Below are 24,936 nucleotides of genomic sequence, written 5' to 3'. Positions count from 1 at the left end.
GCCACTGTGTGGAGGTGAAGCCTGGATTGCCATGGAGACCTCAGACGTTGCCGGAGATGCCGGAGCCATGGGATTCCTGCCAAAAGAGGTGCCAACAGGGAGTGGAACCAGTACACGAGACAGAAGTGTGTTGCAGTGGACGAAGCTGAAAGGAGTTGAGGATCTGAAGAGTGTGTCAAAATCAGACGAGGAGATGCAGTCTGGAGTTTGCCCAGCTGGTTTTCAGCCTTGCTTTGGTCCAATATTTCTGCACTCTGCTCTTTTTTTTTTTTTTGGAATGGTAACGTACATCCTGTGCCATTGTATGTTTTTTTTGTTTTTGCTTTTTGATTTTACAGGGAGTTACAGTTAAGAGATAGCCATGAGTCTCACGAGAGAATTAGGAAGTTGGGCTTTTAAACAGTTGAGATGGACAGACTATGGGTGTTTTGAAGTTGGACTGAATGCATTTCTGCACTGTGATGTGTGTACAAGCCTATAGGGGCCAGGGGGTGGAACGTGGTGCTTTGACTAAGAGTGGCCTCATAGACTCATGTATTTGGAAGCTTAGGGAATGGAATAATTAGGAGGCGTGGTCTTGTAGGAGGCACTGTGTCACTGGGGATGGGCTTTGTGGTTTCAAATCCCCACGTGAGGCCCCGCAGCTCCCTTTATCTCTTCCTGCTGCCTGTGGATCCAGTGGCTCCTTCTCCAGCTGCCTACCATGCTTCCTGCCATGATGACGATGATGACGACGATGGACTACACCTCTGAACCTGTAAGACAGCCCCGGTCAATTGTTTTCCTTTGTAAGAATTGCTGTGCTTAGCTGGGCATGGTGGTGCACGCCTTTAATCCCAGCACTCGGGAGGCAGAGGCAGGCAGACTGATGTGAATTTGAGGCCAGCCTGGTCTACAAAGCATGTCCAGGATAGCCAGCGCTACACAGAGAAACCTTGTCTCAATAAACAAAACAAAACAAAACAACAACAACAAAGTACTGCTGTGCTTTCCAGGCAGTGGTGGCGCATACCTTTAGTCCTAGGATTGGGGAGGCAGAGATAGTCAGATCTATGAGTTCAAGGCCAGCCTGGACGAAGAGTGAGTTCCAGGACAGCCAGAGTTGCACAGAGAAACCCTGTCTCAAAAACAAACAAACAAACAAAAAGCAACAACAACAAAAGAAAATAAAGGAGTTGCTGTGGTCGTGGTGTTTTATAACAGCAATAGTAACCCTAACTAAGAAACATGGAAAACCAATTTAGCCAACTTTGAGCCTACTGGGAACTCAGTTTGGATGGGAAACAGGACAAATACATGAATGTCTTCTAGACTGTAACTTGTAGAACAATAATTTCCCCCAGAGGCTTGCAAAACGGACCAACGGGCTGCCAATCACCCTATATTCTTGTCTTCTCAATCTCTCTCTCTCTCATACTCAATGGTTTTTTATTTAAATAATTTATATAGATTACATCTCAATTGTTATCCCCTCACTTGTATCTTCCTGTTCCCCCTCCCTCCCTCTTTCACTCTATTCCCCTCCCCTAGGTCTGTGACAGAAGGGGACCTCCTCTCCCAACATGTGATTATAGACTATCAGGTCTCATCCTGGTAGCCTACTTACCCTTCCTCTGAGTGCCACCAGTCCTCCCCACCAAGGGGACGTCGTCAAATAGGGGCACCAGAGTTCATGTCGGAGTCAGTCCCCACTCTCCACACAACTGTGGAGAATGTGCTGTCCATTGGCTAGCTCTGAGTAGGGGGTCTAGGTTTACTGCATGCATTGTCCTTGGTTGGAACAGTAGTTTGAGCTGAGCCCCCTGGGTCCAGATCTGCCAGCCTTGGTGGCCTTCTTGTAGGTTTCTAGGACTCTCTGAATCCTTCTATTTTTCCATTCTCTCATAGACCTCTCACCTGGAGTCCTAATAGGAAGTCCCAGTATCTATCCCAATCTTCTGCTAAGTGAAGACTTTCAGGGGACATCCCTGTTGGGCTAGTGTCCAATTATACGTGAGTATATACCGTGTATATCTTTCTGGGTCTGGGTTAACTCAGTCAGGATGATCGTTTCTAGTTCTATCCATTTGCTTGCAAATTTCAAGATTTCCTTGTTTTTAAAAGCTGAGTAGTATTCCATAGTGCAAATGTATCACAGTTTCTTTATCCATTCTTCAGCTGAGGGACATCCAGGTTGCTTTCAGATTCTGGCTATCATCAATATCACCTGCTATGAACATGGTTGAGCAAATGTCCTTGTTGTGTGGTGGAACATCTTTTGGGTATATTCCAAGGTGTAGAATAGCTGGGTCTTGATATAGCCCTATTCCCAGTTATCTGAGAAAATGTCAGATTGATTTCCAAAGTGGTTGTACAAGTTTGCACTCCCATCAGCAATGAAGGAGTGTTCCCCTTTCTCCACATCCTCGCCAGCATGTGCTGTCACTTGAGTTTTTGATCTTAGCCATTCTCATGGGTGTAATATGAAATCTCAGAATTGTTTTGATTTGCATTTCACTGATGACTAAGGACATTGAGCACTTCTTTAAGTGTTTCTCAGCCATTTGATATTCCTCTGTTGAGAATTGTCTGTTTAATTCTGAGCCCCATTTCTTAATTGGGTTATTTAGGTTGGTGGTGTTTAATTTCTTGAGCTCTTTGTATATTTTCGATATTAGTCCTTTGTCAGATGTAGGGTTGGTGAAGATCTTTTCCCAGTCTGAAGGCTGTTGCTTTGGTCTGTTGACAGTGTTCTTTGCCTTACAGAAGCTTTTCCGTTTCACGAGGTCCCATTTTTTAATTGTTGACCGTAGTGCCTGGGCTGTTAGTGTTCTGTTCAGGAAGTTGTCTCCTGTGCCAATGAGTTCCAAGCTCTTCTTCACTTTTTCTTCTAACAGATTTAGTGTCTCTGGTTTTATGTTGAGGCCTTTAATCAAATTGGACTTGAGTTTTGTTCATAGTGATAAATATGGATTTACTTGCATTTTTCTACATGTTAGTTAGACCAGCACTATTTGTTGGCTTCTTTGTCAAAAATCAAGTGTCCATAGGTGTGTGGATTTACTTCTGGGTCTTCAATTCGATTTCATTGATCAACCAGCCAATTTCTTTGCCAGTGCCGTGTTGTTTAATTGCTGTTGCTCTATAGTACAGCTTGAGATCAGAGATAGAGATTCCTCCAGAGGAACTTTTATTGTACCGGATTGTTTTAGCTATTCTGGATCTTTTGTTTTTCCATATGAAGTTGAGAATTGATCTTTCATTGTCTTTAAAAAATTGTGTAGGTATTGTGATAGGAATTGCATTGAATTGTAAATTGCTTTTGATAAGATGGCCATTTTCACTATGTTAGTTCTCATGATCCACAAACAAGGGAGATCTTTCCATCTTCTGATGTCATTACTTGTGGCTATTGTGAAGGGTGTAGTTTCTCTAATTTCTTTCTCAGCACGATTGTCATTTGTATACAGGAAGGCTACAGACTTTCTTTGGGTCAATTTTGTATCCAGCCACTTTGCTGTAGGAGTTCCTTGGTGGAATTTTAGGAGTCACTTATGTAAACTATTATATCGTCTACAACTAGGGATAATTTGACTTCCTCCTTTCCCATTTGGACCCCCTTGACCTCCTCTTGTCTTATTGCTGTAGCTAGAACTTCAAGAACTATATTGAAGAGTTATGGAGAAAGTGGGCAGCCTTGTCTAGACTCTGATTTTAGTGGAATTTCCCTCCATTTAATTTCATGTTGGCCAATGGTTTGCTGTGTATAGCATTTATTATATTTAGGTATGTGCCCTGTATCCCCGATCTCTCCAAAACTTTAAACATGAATGGGTGTTGGATTTTGTCAAATGGTTTTTTGGCATCTAAAGAGAGGATCGTGAGGTTTTTTTCTTTCAGTTTGTTTATATGGTGGGTTACATTGATGGATTTCTATACATTGAACCATCCCTGCATGCCTGGAATGAAGCCATCTTGGTCATGGTGAATAATATTTTTGATGTGTTCTTGGATTTGGTTTGTAAGTATTTTATTGAGTATTTCTGCATCAATGTTCATAAGAGAAATTGGTCTGAAATTCTCTTTCTTTGTTGGATCTTTGTGTGGCTTCGGTATTAACGTGACTGTGATTCATAGAATGAGTTTGGTTGTAATCCTTCTGTTTGTATTTTGTGGAATAGTTTGAGGAGTACTGGTATTAGTTCTTCTTTGAAGGTCTGGTAGAATTCTGCTATGAATCCATCTGGCTCTGGGCTTTTCTTTGTTTGGGAGATTTTTGACGACTGCTTCCATTTACTTAGGGCATATAGGACTATTTAATTTGTTTGCTGGATCTTGATTCAACTTTGGTAAGTAGAATTAATTTATCAAGGAAACTGTCCATATTGTTTAGATTTTCAAATTTTGTAGCATATGGGTGTTTGAAGTAAAACCTAATGATTCCTTGGATTTCCTTGGTATCTGTTGTTATCTTTCCTTTTTCCTTTTGATTTTGTTGATTTGAATACTCTCCCTTTGCCTTTTAGTTAGTTTGGCTAAGGGTTTGTCTATCTTGTTGATTTTCCCAAAGAACCAGCTCTTGGTTTTGTTGATTCTTTGAATTGTTCTCTTTATTTCTACTTTGTTGATTTCAGCCCTGAGTTTGTTTATTTCCAGCCACCTACTCCTCTTTGGTGTTTCTGCTCTTTTTCCCGTAGGGCTTCCAGATGTGTTGTTAAGTTGCCTATATGAGATGTTTCCAATTTCTTCCTGAAGGCACTTAGTGCTATGAATTTTTCCTCTTAGCACTGCTTTCAATGTGTTCCATAAATTTGGGTATGTTGCACCTTAATTTTCATTGAATTTTAGGAAGTTTTTAATTTCTTTATTTATTTTTCCCTGACACAGTTGTTGTTAAGTAGAGAGTTGTTTAGTTTCCATGTGTGTAGGAATTTTGTTATTTCTGCTGTTGTTGAAGTCCAGCTTTAGTCCATGGCGATGTGATAGGATACAAGGTATTATTTCAATTCTTCTATCTGTTGAGGCCTGCCTTGTGACCTACTATGTGATCAGTTTTGGAGAAGGTTCTATGAGGTGCTGATAAGAAGGTATAATCTTTTGTGTTTGGGTGAGAAGTTCTGTAGACATCTGTTAGATCCATTTGATTCATGACATTGCTTAGTGTCATTATTTCTCTGTTTAGTTTCTGTTTCATTGAAATCTCCCACTATTAATGTGTGGGGATCGATGTGTTGTTTAAGCTTTGTTAATATTTCTTTGACAAATGTGGGTGTCCTTGATTTGGGTGGCATAGATGTTCAGAATTGTGATGTCATCTTGGTTGTACTTACCTTTGATGAATATGAAATATGCTTTCTCATCTCTTTTGATTAATTTTGGTTGAAAGCCTATTTTATTAGATATTAAAATGACCACACCAGCTTTCTTCCTGTGTCCATTTCCTTGCAATACCCTTTTCAAGCCTTTTATCCTGAGGAAATGTCTATCATTGTGGCTGAGATGTATTTCTTGAATGCAAAAGAATGTTGGGTCTTATTTATGCATTCATTCAGTTAGTCTGTGTCTTTTTATTGGAGAATTGAGACCATTGATGTTGAGAGATATTAATGACCAGTGACTGTTGAGTCCCTTGATTTAGATGTTGAAATAGAGCGTTTGTGTACTTATGTTTTGCAACAGTGAAGCTATCTTTTTCCTGTGTTATTTTGGTTGTAGTTTGCCACTTTGGCTTGGGTTTTCCTTCTAGTAACTTCTGTAGGGCCAGATTTGTGGATAGATACGGTTTGAATATGTTTCTCATGGAATATCTTATTTTCTCCTTCAATGGTTATTGAAAGTTTTGCTGGGTATAGTAGTCTGGCCCGGCATCTGTGGTCTCTTAGGGTTTGCAGGACCTCTGTCCAGGCCCTTCTGGGTTTTACAGTCTCTGTTGAGAAGTTGGGTGTAATTCTGACAGATTTGCCATTATGTGTTACTTGACCTTTTTCCCTTGCCACTTTTAATATTTTTTCTTTGTTCTGTATATTTTGTGTTTTGATTATTATGTGGCATGAGAATTTTCTTTTCTTTCCTATTCTATTCTATTTGGTGTTCTGCAGGCCTCTTGTATGTTGATATTCATCTTCTTTAAATTGGGGAAATTTTCTTCTATGATTTTGTTGAAAATATTTTTGGGCCTTGGAGCCAGGCATCTTCTCTTTCCTCAATTCATATTATCCTTAGGTTTTGTCTTTTCATGGTGTCCTTGATTTCTTGGATGTTTTGTGTCAGGGTTTTTTAGATTTAACATTTTCTTTGATGGTTGCATCAAGTTCTTCTATTGTATCCTCTACCCCATTGTTTGCTAACTTGTATAATAACACTTTCCCCTGGCAGATTGCAAAATGGGCCAACAGGCTGCCTATCACACTGTCGTCTCGCTTCCACCCCCCCTTCCCTATCTGTCCCCTTTCTCCTTCCTGTATAGTGGTCATGCATACTCAGGTGTTATTTTAAACAAAATCTCAATTGTTATGTAAGGGTCTGAAAATTGCTGAAGGAAGACCCTAGACTCAAGTAGCATGTAAAAAAAAAAAAAAAGAGCGTTTATTCTGTCAAAACAGCTTTGCATGCAGGGGTCAACCATCCATACAAAATGGTGGCTAACCCAGTCAAACGTGTGAGAGTCTTTTCATAGGCAGCTAGGGGACTTCTATGAGGATATGCTATCTTCTAATTTGGTCCTTCACCTGAATTACACTAAAGAGGCATTAGGCCATGTATGGTCATATTAGGTGCTGATTGGCTTGGATCTTTCCCAAGTGTAGCCTTTCCAGGACCAGGAGCATCCTGTTACATGACTCTAAGTGGGATTAGTTGGTGCCCCTGACTTCTTTCACTGGCCTTTTAGCAATGTCCAACCTTCTCAGTTTGATTTTACCAGTAAAGACTTGGGAGCCAGATGCTGGGGTAAAAGACTGCTAACTCAGAGAGGCAGAGAAAGCACTCAGCTGACCTTCCTCTTCAGCCAACATCCTATCAGGAATGCCCTCTTTCTCCTATGATGTCTCAAACAATCTCCTTCCAATTGAATATTCTTCCCATCTTCTTCCTGTGTGTCTCTCTATCTGTCCTCCTGACTTCTTCTTCCTTTCTATGGTTTATTCATAACAATCCTATGTTCACTTCCTGTCAGTCGGTTGGTTGCTGCAAGTCTTGACCTATGGTTGATTTTACTTAACCTTGTTTACGACGTTCAAGTGGAAAGTTCTTGGATCAAAGGTGTATGCTGGGACTGAGCCACACCACAACTAGAAACGGTTTTTTCCCCCCAGTAAATAACATAATCTTGGGGTTGACAGTGTGGTCAAACGTCCTGCAGTGCTCATGGATACCAGAGGTTGACAGCAGCTGTCTTCCTCCATCACTACTACCTTTCTTTTTTTCCTAGATTCTCTAATGTATTATTTGTCGGGTAGGGGACACATATACTTGGCGCTCCTGTGGAGTCCAGAGGACAGCATGTGCTGTGTGCATAAGAGGGCAGCTTTTGAGAGTTACATATAGAGGTCAGAAGCCAATTGTGGAAGTCAGATCTTCCCTTCCACCTTGTGGGTCCCAGAGATCAAAGCCAGGTCAGCACATGGTGGCAAGTCACCAACCGTCCACCTTGTTTTTTTGAGACAGGGTCACACACTGAAACTGGAATTGGCTGGTTGACCTGAAAGCCTAAGAGAGGTTCCTGTCTCTGCCTCCCTGCACTGGAAGTGGCAGGGATTAACTCTGGTCCTTATTGTTACACAGCTGGCTCACCAGATCCCTCGCTAGCATTTTTGAGACCATCAAAGATGCACATAGTTCATTTTTCATGGTGCCAGGCACATCAATGAGCTTGTGTCCATGTTGTGTGTTTGCATGAATGTGCACGTGCCTACATGAGTGTGTATGTGTATGCATGAGTGTGTGTGTGTGTGTGTGTGTGTGTGTGCATGCACACATGTGTTTTGACACAGGGAGTCACTATGTAGCTCTGGTTGACTTGCAATTCACTAAGTAGTCCAAGCTGGCCTCAAACTCACAGAGATCCCCCTGCCTCTGCTCCTGGGTGCTGGGGTTGAAGGTGTGTGCCACCATGCTCAGCCCCCAATGTCTTTCTGACATGATTGTTATGATCTTTTTCCATTTGTTGATCTCTGGAATGAAAAGAAATGGCTTAGGAGTGTAGGTGACATGTCTCAGTGGGTCAGGATGCTTGTGGTCGAGGCTGACAGCCTGAGTTAGATCCCACAGCCCACATGGTAAAAGGAGAACTGGCTCCCATAAGGAGTCCTCGGACTCTACACTCATGGTGTGGTGTGCACACGCCTGCACACCTGCCCATACCCACATAAGCGGGTTTTAAAAATATATTTTAAAATTTGTCTAAAAATTTGCTTCCTACCAGGCATGATAATACATGGCAGCATTGATTGAGCTGAGACAGGAGAATTAATAGTCCAAAGCCAGCCCTATAACAAGATGCATAGAGCAAAACATAAACGAACAAAAAGTACAAGCCCCATAAATAAAATAAAATAAAATAAAATAAAATAAAAAAAAGAGAGAGAACCAAGGACAAAGAATTCTCTTTCCCCCTCCCTGTCAGTCTCTGAAATACACTTTCCTCTGTGACTGGAGAGATGGTTCAGGGATTAAGGGCACTGGCTGCTGTTCCAGAGTACTGGGTTCAATCCCCAGCACCCACAGGACAGCTCCCACCTGTCTGTAACTCCAGTTCCAGGATATCTGGTATCTTCACATAGACATGCATGAGGGCAAAACACCAGTGCTCATTTAAAAATAAATAATCTTTTTTATTAAAGAGAAAGAAAGAAAAAAATAAATGCACTTCCCTATGTACTCTCCATGGACTCATGTCCCTCAGAATAGTGCAGAGAAAGGCTGTCTAAAGTGAGACAAGAGGCTGGAGAGATGGTTCAATGGTTAGGGTCACTTGCAGCTCTTGCAGAGGGCATGGTTTGAGTCCGCTTACCCACATGGCTGCTTAGACCAGGTGTAACTCCAGTTCCAGGGGGGAGTCACTGCCCTCTTCTGGCCTTTTTGGGCACTATACACATAGTATACACAGACATATACAAGCAAAACACACACACACACACACACACACACACACACACATAAAATTAAAAATAAATTTAATTTTCAAAAACAAAGCGATAGAAAAGAATAGTATCACAGAATTTAAAAATGAAAATTTCCAAAATCACTTTATCATATCTAAACGCTAAAGGGAAACTAGGGCTGATTTATAACTTAGAGCAAAGTGAATGATTCTCCTTTTTTTTTTTTTTTTGGTGCTGGGGATCAAACCCAGGGTCATGGCAAGTTGTCAATCATGAGCTGTATCCCCAGGCCCCAAATTTAAGTGAATGACTGACAAGAACTAGAACTATGGAAGGCTATATTCCTTTGTGTGTCCAACCAAGTCTGTTTCCATCAGTGATGTCTCACCTGCATCCCTTCTCTGCTACCTGGTGTAGCTTACTTCTTCGCATGGGTGGCGACTCTCTCTGGGCTAGTCAGAGACTTGCTGCGGGCAGCAAGAAGATTCACATTCCAGGATCCTTTAGAAAAAGGGGGCAGTGAGAGTGCTCAGGGTCAAAATGGCACTTCCAGCCAGTTAACTGTGGTTTCTCTCCTTTCTTGTCTTCAATTTCAATCAGATGATTCCATGTTAAATATGGGTATAGAGGCTAGAAGAAAATCAATAAGAGGAAGAATTAGGACAAGCATCATGGCACAAGTCTCTAATCCCAGTAGGCAGGCAGGTCTCTAAATTTGAGGCCAGCCTGGTCTACAGAGGGAGTTGTAGGGACAGCCAGAGGGATGCAGAGAAACACTGTGGGGTGTGTGTGTGTGTGTGTGCGTGTGTGTGTGTGTGTGTGTGTGTGTGTGTGTGAGAGAGAGAGAGAGAGAAAGAGAGAGAGAGAGAGAGAGAGAATAGAAAAAATTATTATAGGTTTACAGGATGACTGCACTGACAAAGTGCCATGTCCTGTGTGCCTTGGAAGCCTGACTGGGGCAACAGGGGAACAAAGAAAAGACAGACACACGTACAGGAAACCTGGGATCAGTTGAGTTGTGTACCTACTACACACAACCCAAAATCTTCGAAATGCTCAATCCTTGCACACACTGATTGACCCTCACTTGGGGAAGCCTTTGCCCACTGCCATGGGTCTGGGGCACTTGGTGGTTGGCATGGCTGTGCCCAGGTCAGACAACACACATCCACTCAGGACTTCATCCCTTCCTTACATAGTCACTCAAGGATTCCTCAGCTCTCTGAAACAAAGGGCCTGCCATGCAAGACGAGGATCTGAGGGAGCAGGTCTCAGGACTCATTGCAGGCTGTGCACTGTGGCAGGCTGCTGCAACCCACTGGTTCTGTTTCCCTCTCTGCTGTCACTGCCAAGCACGGCACCCTAACGTTTGGGAGGCAGAAGCATGTGGATCTCTGTGAGTTTGGGACCAGCCTAGTCTACATAGCAACTCCCAGCTCAGACAGGTCTACACAGTGAGATCCATGTGGTGTCTCTTCTTGCTCTCAATGAAATGGCACTGATCTAGGTTCCATGTTCCGCCATTTCTGGCCTGGATATTAGGATATAAAATAAATAGTGAGAAGCAGTTATTTTGTGGGTGGGCGGGGGAGAAGTGCTCCCTTCTCCTGACCTGTCCACATGGCCCGTGTGAGCATCCCTGCGTTGAAGTGGCATCCCTTCCCTCTATTGCTAGAAGACACCAGGCTAAAAAGGAACGGACGCTGAGGTCACCGAGACACACATAAAAAGTAAGAGTTGATGCCACTCACGTTTAATAGAAGTGAATGAGAAATTGGTTACCGGACTCTCCCGTTGAGGGGCTGTGTCTCGCGGTAATTATTTTGAAGAGTCTCATTGTTGGGATCCTTGACAGAATTCTCTATCTTTGTAACCTGCAGACAACAGAAGGTGAATTACGCAGGGGAAGCACTGGGAAATGTAAAGCATTTAGCTAGTGACTGGACAGGAGCTAGGATCTGTGTGGCAGTGAGAGCCTGAGAGAAAACCTCAGGTCCAGCGGTTCTGAGTGGTCAGCCAGCTGTGACCTCATGTCTCACTCGTCTGTCCTTCCATCCATCATCCCACACACACCTGCGTCCTCTTTTTAGATGAGTATTTGTTTAATGGTACAAAAGACAATCAGTAACAAAAATATATCCTGGTAAGCTCAGTATTTGTTTTTCTAAAAATATATTCTTATAAATCTTATATATAATATAAGTGTATGTTAAGAAGTGTTTTTTTTTTTTTTCTGCATGTGAAAGTCTGGATTCTCCATTTATTTCTACCCATCTAAGATTTTGAGTCTCCTGTCCTCTCCCTGTGACTAACACTTGATCTAATAATATTTATTTTATTTGATATTTTTAGACAGTATCTCACTACGTAGCTCTGGGTAGTCTGGAACTCTCTATGTAGACCAGGCTATCCTCAAACTCCCCAAATTCTGCCTGCCTCTGCCTCGAAGGTGCTGGAACTAAAGCCAGGCTGACTCTGTCCTGGAAGTGAGGCATCTGCTGGATCCATCTGCTCGACCTGGCACCCTTCTTTGCTGTTTTTCACATTTCTACCTGCATTCCTCACTGTGCTGTGGTTATACTATTTTCCTATTCTGTCTTCCAGTGTACTAATTGTGTTTTGAAGTAAATCTAACATGGTGTTAAACCCACTCATTCATTTTTGTTTGTTTTTCCAGACTGGGTTTCTCTGTGTAGCCCCGGCTGTCCTAGAACTCAGTCTATAGACCAGACTGGCCTAAAACTCAGAGATCTGTCTGCCTTTGCCTCCCAAGTGCTGGGACTAATGCTGTGCACCACACCGCCGGGCCGTTCATTCATTCATTGCGGTTAATATAGTTTCCTCCTACCAGGCAAGGTGGTGGCGCACGCCTTTAATGCCAGCACTTGGGAGGCAGAGGCAGGTGGATCTCTGTGAATTCCAGGCCAATCTAGTCTACACAGTGAGTTTCTAGACAAAAAAACACCCGCCCCCCAAACACGTGTGTATGTGTGTGTGTGTGTGTGTGTGTCATTGTGTCTCTGTGTGTTTCATTCCCTAAAAGTCCTATTTGGTTTTTTTTTGTTTTTTGTTTTTTTTATCCCCAAGTCGGCTTGGTCATTTTGTGTGTTTTGTCCTTTCCTCATATTAAATCTCTTTTTCTTTATACATATCATTAATTTTACTTTTTTTTTTTTTTTTTTTTTTTGGTAATTCCCATGTCTGAAATCTTTGTAATTCTCACTCTGGTAACCCTCTTCTCCCTGCCTCTTTCCTTGTGAGTTTTGGGAGTATCTTTGTTAGCCAGTCAGGGGATGAGGTCAGCTTTGATGAAAGAGCTGCTGTTACCTGGGACAAGGAGAGCTTGGTGGTATCTAGAAACACAAACCACTTGACGTTCTCTGTGCAGGGCGGAGTGGTGAGCGAGCCGAGGTAGGTGTAATAGTGCTGGATGTCTTGAGGCAGCATGTTCCGGATGTTAACCTTCTTCAGAGCTGTGGTCTCTCCTGAGGGAAAAGGCAGGGGATGCAGTAGGAAGGAGCTCTGCTGCCCAGGAGGGACAGCTCAGGCTCTGCCTCAGGGTATGGAATGTTCCAGTGTCCTGACCTAAGCCAAAGACTGAAGAAGCCGAGGAGTGAAAACCTGTTTCCCCCAGTTCACTGCTCTGTGGATGGGAGAAGAGCAGGGAGCTGGGCCTGGGGTGCACACGTGTAATCCTAGCACCTGGGAGACTGAGGCAGGAAGCTGCCCATGACGTCAAAGCCAGCCTGGGCTTTAAATTGACTCCCAGAAGCTAGAGAGATGGCTCAGTGGTTAAGAGCATGTCCTGCTCTCCCAGAAGCCCCTAGTGCAGCTCTTAGCACCATGTCAGGTGACTTGCGACTGCCTGTAACTCCAGCTCCAAGGGATCAGAGCTAAAGTTGCAGGCATCTGTGGGACACTGGGCTTGTTAGTCGGGATCCAAACTCTGGTTCTAATGACTGTGGAACAAGCGCTCTGTTTAGCCATCTCATTACCCCCATACAGAATAACTATCAGGGCGGTGGTGGCGCACGCCTGTAATCCCAGCACTCGGGAGGCAGAGGCAGGCGGATTGCTGTGAGTTCGAGGCCAGTGTGGCCTACAAAGCAAGTCCAGGACAGCCAAGGCTACACAGAAAATCCCCATCTCAAAACAAAACGAAACCCCAAAACAACAAACAAACAAACAAAAACATTTATTTATTTGTTTTTCGAGACAGGATTTCTCCATGTAGCCTTGGCATTCCTAGATTCACTTTGTAGATCAGGCTGGCCGAAACTGTACAGAGATCTGCCTGTCTCTGCCTCCTTGAGTGCTGGAATTACAGGTCCAGGCCACTGCACCTGGCTTTATTTTCCTTTTTTTTTTTTTTTTTTTTTTTTTGGTATGTGTGTGTATGAGTATTTTGTGTGCATGTATACACACATATGTAGGTATGTACATATATGTATACACATATATGTATATGTATACCTACGTATGTATGTATACATGCACTCTCTCTCTCTCTCTCTCTCTCTCTCTCTCTATATATATATATATATATATATATGTATATATATATATATATATACACACATACACACACACACACACCATATGTATGGCTAATGCCCAGTGAGGCCATAAAAGCACTTCAGGTCCCCTGTGTAGTCTGTCGTAGCTGAGGTCCAGAGACACGTACTTCCGGGAAGCCAATTTCATGAACTTGGAAAAAGAAAATGCCTCCCTTTTGCTGTCCACAGACTACAAAGACTATTTGGCCAAAAAGGTGTCATCGGCCTGGCTCCTGTCAGGAAAAAACACTTCAAAGTTGCCCTGAATTCATTCCGGAGGCAGGATCCAGGAGATATCCTGGGTATGCCTCCTGCAATTTAGATCCCAGGGCTTTAAAACCAGGGGTCCCCGAGTGGGGGTTCTCTCTCCTCTTTTTTTCTTTTTTTTTTTTTTTTTTTTTTTTTTGTTCCCAGCTCCTTGTCCATGTCCCTTTTATCTTTAAGCTTGGTTTGGACTCTTGTTTTAAATGGAATGAATGGAAAAAAGTTGGTGAATTTAAACCTAGTTTTTGTTTCTTGTTGCCTTTTTGACCAAACATGCTAGGCTCCCCTAGGCCTCTTTTAATCCTGGGGCTCCTCTGTTCTGTTCAGAACCAGCAGGTTGGGCTTGACTTCAGTGCAGCAGATCCAGCTTGTTGGTCCTATAAAATGTAAAAACTAAGAAGAAAATACTGCCCTGAGTACATGTCTAACCCCAGCACTCGGAGGCTGAGGCAGGAGGATTGCTAGTTTGTGCATGGCTTCGTGGCTTTCCGCATGAGCCTGTTAGCTAGCCCACAGAAGGGCCAGCTCTGCTGGACTGGAGGCAGCACCATGCTGGGCTGTTTGTGGACAAGGAAGCTGCTCTGGGAGGGGGAAGATTCAGTAACTTCCTGTGGCTCCTGGGCCAGGACAGAGCTGGGCTGAGAACCCAGCACCTACATCCAATCACTACCCACACACCATGCTGTGGCTCAGCTTCTCCCCAGAGGACAAGAAACCAAGTTGCACAGCCAGCCAGGACCCTGTGAGCTCTTGCTTGGTTTAGGACCTAAACTGACTGAGATTCTAACACTAAATTGTGAGGCTTGTTTGCCAGAGGAAAAATGTCCTCCTGCCACATGCCCTCCAGACTTACTACAGGGCCAGGACAGGGTCAAATGATGCAGAGGTTCATCTCACTGTCTCTGTCTCCTGGAAGGAGCTAAGGAAGAGGAAAACTGGGTAGTGACACCAGAGAATGACTAGAAAAAGACAGTAAGGTACTGGTCGGCCATGGTGTCACATGCTTCAAGCTCAGCACAGAAGAAGTAGAGATGGAATAATCAGAATTTCAGGCTAATCTTGCTGCACCTGCAGTTGGAGGCTAGCCTGGGCTCCATGAGACCCTTTTTAAAAACAAACAAAACAGTTTAACTTAGGAGCTGAGAATGTAGCTCAGCTGCCGGGAGTCTGTCACACAGGCACAAGGCCTAGGTCCCCAGGATAGGATGAAAGAGATGACTTTTGAGCCATGTCTGCAATCTCAGCACTCAGGAGGATCATGAGTTCTTGACTAGCCTTGCCACAAAGTGAGACCCTGTCTCATAAGAGAAAAAGACCTGAATCAGCCGGATGATCAGCAGATCACAGTATCTGAAGTGTTAGCCTGGCAACTTGGTTTAGCTCCTACGCAGTAACAGTGAGTCAAAGCACTCTTAAAAAGGGTCTGGTTCCAAACTATGAAAGCAATATCTGCTCTGCTCTCCAGTGCTGTCAAGGTCTTATTATTTAAAAGTCACCAAAATGGGTGCAGGGCCAAGAGATGATTCAGGAGCAGAGAAACTTGCTGGCAAGCCTGATGGCCTGAGTTTGCTTCCTATATCCTACAAGACGGTGAGATGAAAGTGAGTCATGAGATTCACTCTTGATCTCCACAAATGGGGTGTTACAAATTCTCTCTCTGTGTCTCTGTCTCTGTCTGTCTGTCTGTCTGTCTCTCCTCATTAATTTCAAAGTTTTAAAAGGTGGCTGTGAACACGTATGTTTTCTTTTTGTGGGTTTTTCTGTGTAATCCTGGCTGTTCTGGAACTTGCTTTGTAGAGCAGACTGGCCTTGAAGTCACAGAGATTCACTTTGCCTCTGGCTCCTGAGTGCTGGGACTAAAGCAGTATGCTACCACTGCCTGGCTGCATGTTTTCCTAAAGTGCAAACATTCCTTTATGAGGTGCCCCTTTCTCTCTCCCCAAATTGTCTAAGGAGTTGGAGGCGTGATTAGACGAACCTAACACGCTAATCCAGCCTCGAAGATGTGAACAGTCCCTCTGTAGAACACGCTATTTTATTTAGAGCCTCAAAAATCTATTTTCTCAAGAAAGGAAGAGCTTTAAAAGGAGGAGTTTGCTGAGTCAGAACTGCCTGAGTGGGAGGAGACAGGAGCCTGGACCCCACAGGGCTTGTGACTGGATCTTGTTCTCCCAGTTGCCAGCACAGGAGCAACAAGAGAGATCCCAGCAACCACCTGCTCCCTGCCCTCAGCTTCTAGGAGACAGGCTGTCTCCATCCTGCCTCCATTGACAGGCCTGCTCAGGCAGCTTGGAAAGGAGCTGTCCTTCGGAGCCTGTGGCTGTGCTGTTGAAAAGCCCAGGCCCAGATCTCTCTGTCCCCAGATCCACCTGCTAAAGGTTCCAGACTCTGAAAATGGATTCACCTTCCGAAAGCCTTTGCTCCCTCTGTGAGGAACGACAATCTATCCTGGATCTCGTCAGACAATAGGCATCTGAACATTTGCTGTCCTCAGATGCCCATCGGCGGGGCTGAGGTAGAGTGCCTGCCCGGCTCTATGTAAATTGTTCATGGTAGCACTCTACCATTAGCCCAGACTCAGGAAGCATATATGGGAAGGGTCAGGAGCTCAGGGTCATCCTCGGCTGATGTCAGCTGGGTTGTCTTGCAAAGGAGGAATGTTCCCCCCACTTTTCCACGAGGCTCCCTATGCCTCACCCAATGTTTGGCTGTGAGTCCCAGCTTCTGTTTCGAGGCACCGCTGGGTGAAATCTCTCATAAGCTAACCCTGCTTGACCCCTTGTCTTCAAGCACAGCAGAGCATCATTAGTAGTGTCAGGTGTTGGTTCTCTCCCATGGGGTGGGGCTTGGCTTGGCGCAGACATTGTTTACGCTTTCCCTCAATCTCTGCTCTATCTTTATCCCTACACATTTGTAGGCAGGGTGGATTTTGAGTCAAAGATTTTGAGGTTGGGTTGGTGTTCCCCTCCCTGTACTAGTTAGAGGATGTCCCCCTCTTCTGTCTCTTAGCCACTGTTACAATGAGTCTCTGCTAGAGTCCCTGTCATATCGCACTGGGAGCCAACCCTGGCTTAAGTCTCTAGCATGTCACAGAGATGCCCTTGCCCACAGTTTCTCTTTGCTCTACAGACTGTTTGTCCTCCCGCCCACACTCTCCCCAGGGCTGATCATCACCGTCATATATTTCTGGGTTTCCACTCATATTTTGTTCCCTCTTTTCAACCCCCACCTCTGTCTATTCAAGTGGGGTGGGGGGGGGGGAGAAGAAAAGGACGTGGAGGTGACAGAAGCTTCACAAGAGGACCAGCAGAGCCAGCTAAACAGGCTCCAGAGGGGCCTGGTGAGACAAGCTTCAACCAAGGACCTGGCATGGAGTGGACCTAGGCCCCTTCAAAATGTAGCTGATGGACAGCTCAGGCCTCATGTGGGTCCTCTAGTAAGGGGAGCGTCCTTTCTCAGACATGGGCTTATTGTTTTAAAATTATCTGTATTATCAGCATTATCTGTAGGTTCGGCTAGCGATCAATTAAGACACAGACACTTGTTATATTTTAAAATAGCCTTAGTGAACCAGGGGCAGGGCAGATATCAATCCTCTAAACTACCTCCCATAGTGGGACAGGCATGGGATCCCTGCCTCAATCCCATGCCATCTGTTTCTAATAACTTTTATCAAGCTACCGCCCATCCATAATCCCAAATACTTGTTAATGTTCTTTATCTGGGCCAGATTTTCCATCCACGCCAGCCATGTGTTTCTCCTTTAGCTAACCCATGGCAGCCTTCCTCTCTTCACTTCAGGTCTCTCTCTTTTCTCCTTGTGGCAGTCTTTCTTTTCTTTTTTCCAGGATTCCTCTCTCTCATAGCCCCATCTATCTCCTGTGCCCTGCCCAGGTGGGATGGCTTTTTATTAAGCAAAACTTGGGTCACACAGACTGCAAGCAGTAATTAGCATCAAAATACATTAGACCATCCCCCAACATGGACTCTCTTTTCAATTACTTTTCAATTACTTCCCCCCCTGGTGGGACTGCCTTGCCAGGCCACAGGGGAAGAGGACATGCAAAGCTCTCTCTGGTACTTCGTGATGGACTGGGGTGGATGGGAAGAAGGGCTCCCCTCTTCTGTGGAATATGGGGGTGATGGGTAAGAGGGAGGATGGATGGTACCGGGGCGGGGGGGGGGGGAGGAGAAATGTTGACAAGTATAGCCAGCCCTCCCCTGGTTTGCCTAGCGTGTGCAGGGCCCATAGGTCTCTGCATGCTGCTTCTGGCACACACTACCTGTTTTACCTGTGTGTCCATTGTTAGTCATGGAGAGCTGCGACCCCTTCTCATAGTTGGATAGGTTCAGTGGCATCAAGTATTGGTTGGCGTGCATCTTGCTGAACTGCAGGGCGATGGGCGACTGCCTCTTCCCTTGGCAGGTAGGGTACTTCTCAGCCCACTCATCTTCTGCCGGCCAGTCCCCCTGGAACAGGAAAGGGTGGGGACCCGATCAGAGCTACTCAGCTGTGCTTCCTCTAAGGTTTCTAACCAGGTTGTGCTTGGGACTTCTGGGTGGAAGACCCACAGGGCAGCTGTCCAGATACAGAAGCAGGCCCTTCAGAAGGCAAGCCACGAGAGTTCACGCTAAGCCCAGGACCTGGGCTGTGGCAGTGGTGCTCCTACTCCTCCTTTGTGGCTGCTGGATTTAAGAACGACAGCTAGTGACTCCTTCCAGGGGTCTCCTGCAGAGTAGTCGGCCCCCTCCCTTAAAGTAGTGTCACAGTTAATGGATGGGTTGGAACGAGCCTGGGTGTACCAATAACCCCTGACCTCATCCTCAGAGGGCATAATTTCTCCTTCCAAGCCCTGGACTTGAGCCCCTGGCTTCACCTGCTGCTGGAACCTTCCTCAAACAGCTGCTTTCTTCTGGCTCCAGCTCCTTCTTTGGGTTCATAGGAAGTCAAAGGCCACCTAGGTGACAACCCATGGCTACAGGGCACCTGAAGAAGCATCATGTTAGAAGGGTGGTACAGACCTGTAGCCCCAGCACTGGGGAGGCAGAGACAGCAGGATCATGTGTATAAGGCCATCCATTCTCAGCTACAAAACAAGTTCAGGGCCAGCCTGGGCTACATTAGATCGTGTCTTTAAAAGCAACACAAAAACACTACCATAAAATTTGGACATATCTATAGTTCCAGCTTCTCAGGAGGTGGAGGTGAGGGGATTTTTTTCTTTTGTTTTTTGTTTGTTTGTTTGTTTTTGTTTTTAGAGGGAGTAGACTCTTTTGAACCCAGGAGTTAACTTGCTTTGTTTTTTTTGTTGTTGTTGTTGTTTTTTGAGACAGTTTACTATGTAGTCCAGACTGGCGTTCAATTTGTGGCAATTCTCACGTCTTAGTCTTTAGATTATTAATATTACAGTCTTGTGATACCAGATATAACTGAGACCGGAGGTTCAAGGTCAGCCTAGGCAACATAGTGAGATACTTTCATTTAAAAAGAAAGAAGAACCTGGTGGTGTGGGTGCACACCTGTAATCCTGGCACCTGTGAGGCAGAGGCAGGTGGATTTCTGAGTTCTAGGCTAGCTTGTTCTACAGGACAGCCAAAGCTACACAGAAAAAAAAAAATCCTGTCTTTAAAAAAGAAGAAAAGAGAGACGGAGAAGGAGGGAGGAAGAGAGGAAAGCAAGGTTGAAAAGTTTCTATTTTAAGAGATGGTTAATAATCCTGGGGTCAGTAAAGATGGGATTCACTGCAGCTAACAGCTTCACCCCCCCCCCCCCCGCAAGCACTGAGGGGTTTTGTTAGACAATTTGGTTTGGTTTTTCAGACAGGGTCTCTCTATGTAAGCCTGGCTGTCCTTGAACTCACTGTGTAAACCAGGCTGGCCTTGAACTCACAGGGATCTGTCTGCTTCTGTTCCTGACTAATGAGATTAAAGGGGCAGGTCACTATGTCCAGCTCTGTATAGCACTTTGCAATTGAGAATCCTTCCAGGCAGCTTTCAGTGAACACATGGCTTGTTCTAGGAATGGTGCTCACATTGCTGCTTCTTGGTTTGTAATCAACAGAAAAGCTGATTATTTTCTCACACTAGCCAATAATTCAAACCAATTTTTAAACAATTCTTTCTTAGAGGCAAGATGCCAAGATCAAGGAAAGAGGCCCTTCCCTGATCCAAATGCTTCCGGTCAGGGTCTTTCGGATATTGCGAAGGAGCTTGGGCCATAGCTCAACAGTAGAGCTTGCCAAGCTTGCACAAGGCTGGGCTCCAGTGCTAGGGGAACCTACCAGGCATTTCCAAAAGTCACCCTGTTCTCCAGGCCCTCGGCCCCATGGGAGTAAGACCTTCAATATGGTAATCTCTGATAGCATAGGAAAGACAAAGATTTGTGAAGGAGAGAAACCTGTTCTTTAGGATCCCAAGTGTGGGATTGAATGGTCTAGTAAGAGAACAGGTGACGTTAATTCACTAGAAGGGCAACCACCTCGTGCAGGAGCTTAATTGCTACCAGATGAAAAAGATCCCGTGAACAGACTCTGGGAGGAGCTATATAAATGAGCTCAGACCTGGCGGCTGTGCCGATTGGAGACTTGGGATCGATTTGGCTGTTCATCGCTGCACTTTGAGACACTCCTAGAGAGAACTGCTCCAGGGAAAGCTTCAGAGCTCCGGCTCCTGCTGAGGCTCTGGAGTCTGGTTACCCCAGGTTCCAGTGGAAGAAATCCTGCGGCTCCTGACCGGAGAATCATTCATTGGGACTGATAATCCTTAAGGTTTTGTTGTTGTGTCAATTAATCCTCATTTCCTACTGTTTTGGTTAACCGGGTTATAATGGACGAAGGCTCAGTCAATAAGTTGTTAATAAAATATTTTGGTTAAGAAAATTGAGTGTACAGATTTGCCATCTTTGAATGTGCATCTTCCATCACCCCTGAGCCACTCACTGCCAGTACATAAGATGGCCGGGTGACACTGGAAAGCCCCAAACTTCCCAGGCAGCTGTGGACCCTTCTCTGAATAGGATAATTGATGGAGCTGCCCTCTGAGCCTCCGCAATGTTCCTGATTTAGGACCTAAAGTCCACTCTGAATGTGAGTCCCTGTGTGAGGGGGCGGACCATGAAGAGCAGATGTGTGTCCAGTGACACTTTGGTTTCCCGCACCATCAAGCAGCCTCCAGCCTCCCCCCAGGCACTACCATCCTCAACATGGTTCTATAAAGATAAAGAGGGAAGATTCTTCTATAGTTCCCCTTGGAAAGGCTGACTGGTCATAAGGTCAGTAGGCTCTGATGGAGGCAAGGCGTCCTGGGTGAACAGTGAGGAGGAAGCTGTCTGTGGTCCAGCAGTCTCTATGAGGCCACGAGTGTCCTTTCCAGACACCTCGATTGTCACATATTCTGACACCAATAAGAGCTTCACAGTCAGAAGTGGGTTCTTGAAGCAGCCAATACTGGGTGGAAAAGCTTTTAAAGCTGCCAACAGAAGCCGGGCTGAGGCAAAAAGCTGCCTCCTCCTCTCTTTCATCAAGGTTTGTCTATTTGTTCATTCATTGATAATAAAACAAATGTGAACCCACAAGGAGCAGGCAGACCCCAACAGAGGACCCACGTCCAGTGCAGATGGCGGCCTTGTCACTATCTTGAGGTGCCAGGTGGTGGCTTTCCTGAGTAGCTCCAGTGATCCAGGGCCTGGATGCCCAGGAGGAACAGGGACACCATGGTCACCAAAGCCCTCATGGTGGATGCTGCCACCCTGAATGCAGGACAGGCTGTGGGCTGCACTTCTTTTAAAAGCTCAGAAACTGTAAATAACAATTTCCCAGGCTCAGCTGGCTCATCTGCCCTTGCTGTGCCACTGAACAATAATGCCCTCCCCACAATGGTCTTCTAATTTGGTGCTGTGTGTGCGTGCCTCGCCTTTTCCAAAGTCATAACCACAGCCAGTTAGCTTGTGGCTCACTGCTCCACATCCATGGACACTGTGTCCAAAGGCCACACAGTGCAGGCATTGTGGCCCTTCAGTGATGAGTGACCTGTAGGGATGTGAAGAGCCTGTGGCACAGTGTACCCAGAAACGGGCTTCCTGGATGATGACATTACTTTGCCTGCCCTTTCTCCTGGCTGCTGAGGGAACCACCTGGGCCTGAAAACCTTGCCAGGTTCCAGTTGGTATTTCCTGCCTGTTTCACAATAGACATAATCACATCCCCTATTGGGGGGCACAGAGAGATGGCTCAGGGTAGAAACACTGGCTGCTCTTTCAGAGAACCCAGGTTCAATTCCCAGCACTCACACAGCAGATCACAGGTTCTGTAAATGGACTTCCAGGGGATCCGACAGCCACATGCAGACAGACATATATTCTGGCAAAACAACAATGCACATGAAATAAAAATAAATAAGTTTAGAAGAAGAAGAAGAAGAAGAAGAAGAAGAAGAAGAAGAAGAAGAAGAAGAAGAAGAAGGAACATTCCTGATGCCTCATGGTTGACCCTACCAACCACCCCTAGCCCTGGGCCAGCTAGGTAACTGGAAAGATAGCTGGGCACACTAGCTTTAGGGAAAACGATGGAGGAGTCCCCTGCTCCCTGTCCCCAGTGTGCAATGCTGGGATAGCCACATGGTAGCGTTAGTCACATCAAGTGTGTGAGAGGTGGCGGTTGCTCATGCTTCAAAGGGCCCCCTGCTGCCATTTAGTCAGGGGACACCCATTGCTGGGAACATCCCACTGAGGTCCTAGACCCATAAAACTCAAGGAATCTCAAAGGAAACAGCTACACAACTACTCTGTGCCTCGGTTTTCCCATCTTCACTAGGAACTTGTGACAGTGAACACACACACACACACACACACACACACAGAGGAACTCAGCAGTACATTTACGTGTGGGCTCACTGCAGGGCCTGATATGTGTTGACTGGCAGTATTTTTGAACTTTTCATGTTATGAAAAGGAAGTAACTTACATTTGTCACCCAGTTAGTGAGGGACCAGAGGTCACAAAGCATTTGCTCTTCAGCTCACTCAAACATGACTGTGCTGTCTTGGCTAAGTCAGCCTGTGCTCTCTGAGCTAAGTCAAATCTTGCCTGGTCTGCTGAGCCCCAGGACCAGCCGAAAGGGCCACCTTGTTAACCCCATGAGTCCCCTGTCTCTGCTGAACAATTTAAAAAATGTCATCACAATTGGGAGACTGAAGCAGAAAGAGTGTGGTGAGTTGATGACCGCCAGGAGTTGGAAACCAGCCTATGCTACAGAATGAAGCTGGGGGGAGCACCACCGGGGGGAGGGGGGGCAGAGAGGAGAGACTGGCTACTCGAGATGGCTCAGAAGTTAAGATGGAATGCTGTTCTTGCAGAGGGCCTGGGTTCAGTTCCCAGCACCCACGCCAGGCAGATCACAACCACCTGTAACTCCAGATCCAGGGGATCTGATGCACTTCCAGGCTCTGTGGGCAGCAGCACCTGACCCACATGCACACCACAGCTTCACACGTGTGCTCAGAGAGTAATGTGAGAGAAGGCTGGAGCCCGGGGAACTCAGAGTAAGAAGGGCCTTGGGAGGTAGGAGGTAGGAGGGCTTCAGGAAGTAGCAAAATGGATTATGTACACACACACACACACACACTCACTCACACATGCTTGATTGCATGTATGCATAAGTTATAAAGTAAAAAGAGAAGAATGCTATTGTGAGCTGTGGCTATAACCCAGTTGTAGAGTTCTTGTCCAGCATGTGCAAATGCCTGGATTCAATCCCGACCAACACATAAACTTGGTGCTGTAGCATATGGCCATGTTTCTAGCACTCACATCCCCTAAAAACTCATCCTTGTCTATATATTGATTTTGAGGTCAACTCGGATGATAGTGACACACTGTCTATAAAAAGGAAAGAAAAGAAAAGCAACATCCCACCAACAAGAGAGCATCTTGGTTCAAACTGAGTAAAAAACACAAACGAAGCCAGGGTCTTCCTGTTTATCTGAGGCTGGCCTTCAACTCAGAAATCTGCTCACCTCTGCCTCCAGAGCACTGGGGTTTAAGACATGTATATTTTCCTCAGGAATCTGCATTGGGAAACTGAGTGTGTTACTTAGGGTCAGGAGGCAGCTGATCTGAGGAGGCTCAAAGAGTAATGTGAGAGAAAGCTGGTGCCGAGGGAACTCAGAGTAAATGTGGCCTTGGGAAGTCAGTGTCCAACAGGGAGGGAAGGAGGCAGAAGAGAGAGAACAATTATTCTGAGGTAGGAGGGCTCCAGGAAGTAGCAACATTCATTGTGTTTACCATCGCAAGCAGCTCCCAGCCACATGTCCCGTGGCGTTCTGCAACCCTGAGGTTAGCGTTTTGGAGATCATGGCAGACAGCCCTGTGCTTCTCTGGCCGTGAGTCTCCTTGCATGTTGTACATGGCTGCAGTGACTGGGTCTGTAACTTCAAGCCCACTGCCACCACCATGCCTCAGGTTTGCTGCCATGCTCATGCCCAGAGGCCATGCTGCCTACCCCATGCACAGGGGCCATGCTGCCCAGCCCATGCACAGAGGCCATGCTGCCCATCCCATGCACAGTGGCCATGCTGCCCACCCCATGCACAGAGGCCATGCTGCCCATCCTTACACACAGAGGCCGTGCTGCCCACCTTATGCACAGAGGCCATGCTGCCCACATGCCCAGAGGCCATGCTGCCCACCCTCATATACAGAGGCCATGCTGCCCACCTTATGCACAGAGGCCATGTTGCCCACACCCATACAAAGAGGCCATGCTGCCATACATACAGAAACAACTGAATTTTGAGAGCTATAAGGACTAGATTTTCCAACAATTTTCTGGGTCAATTATATCAAACAACAAATTAAAAATATTAAAAAGAAAAAAAAAAGAACTTTAAAATTTTTGTTGATTTATTATTAATGGACTGAAAGTGTGTGTGAGTCAAAGAGCACCTTTGTGGAGTCAGTCTTCTCTTTCCATCTTTATGCAGCTTTTGGGAATTGAACTCAGTTTCCCAGGCCTTCACAGCAAGCCCTTCTTCCTGCTGAA

The 24,936-nt window shown here is 45.5% G+C and overlaps 1 protein-coding gene across 1 annotated transcript; it reads right to left on the bottom strand.

Annotated features, from left to right (window-relative positions):
* Positions 1–9,498: 9,498 nt before the first annotated feature.
* On the bottom strand, positions 9,499–24,368 carry LOC127211282 (carbonic anhydrase 6-like). Its single transcript, XM_051171103.1, has 6 exons — positions 24,180–24,368; positions 18,193–18,370; positions 12,408–12,565; positions 10,863–10,954; positions 10,693–10,766; positions 9,499–9,581 (listed from the first exon to the last, which is right to left on the bottom strand). The coding sequence occupies exons 1-6, from the start codon at positions 24,366–24,368 to the stop codon at positions 9,499–9,501; spliced, it is 774 nt and encodes a 257-aa protein (XP_051027060.1).
* Positions 24,369–24,936: the final 568 nt, after the last annotated feature.

This window comes from Acomys russatus, chromosome 29 (assembly GCF_903995435.1).
Source record: "Acomys russatus chromosome 29, mAcoRus1.1, whole genome shotgun sequence".
Taxonomy (NCBI): domain Eukaryota; kingdom Metazoa; phylum Chordata; class Mammalia; order Rodentia; family Muridae; genus Acomys; species Acomys russatus.
Note: the sequence above shows the minus strand (reverse complement) of the source record. Positions and strands in the feature narration are given on the sequence as shown.

Bases quoted from the DNA above. Each gene is read 5' to 3' on its own strand.
- LOC127211282 (XM_051171103.1), bottom strand. From the start codon at position 24,368: ATGGCAGCAAACCTGAGGCATGGTGGTGGCAGTGGGCTTGAAGTTACA. The intron at 10,767-10,862 runs GTAACCAATTTC...GTTCCTTTTTAG, and splicing joins CCCCTCAACGGGAGAGTCCG to CCTGGTGTCTTCTAGCAATA. The intron at 9,582-10,692 runs GTCAGGAGAAGG...CTTTTTCTAAAG, and splicing joins CACACGGGCCATGTGGACAG to GATCCTGGAATGTGAATCTT.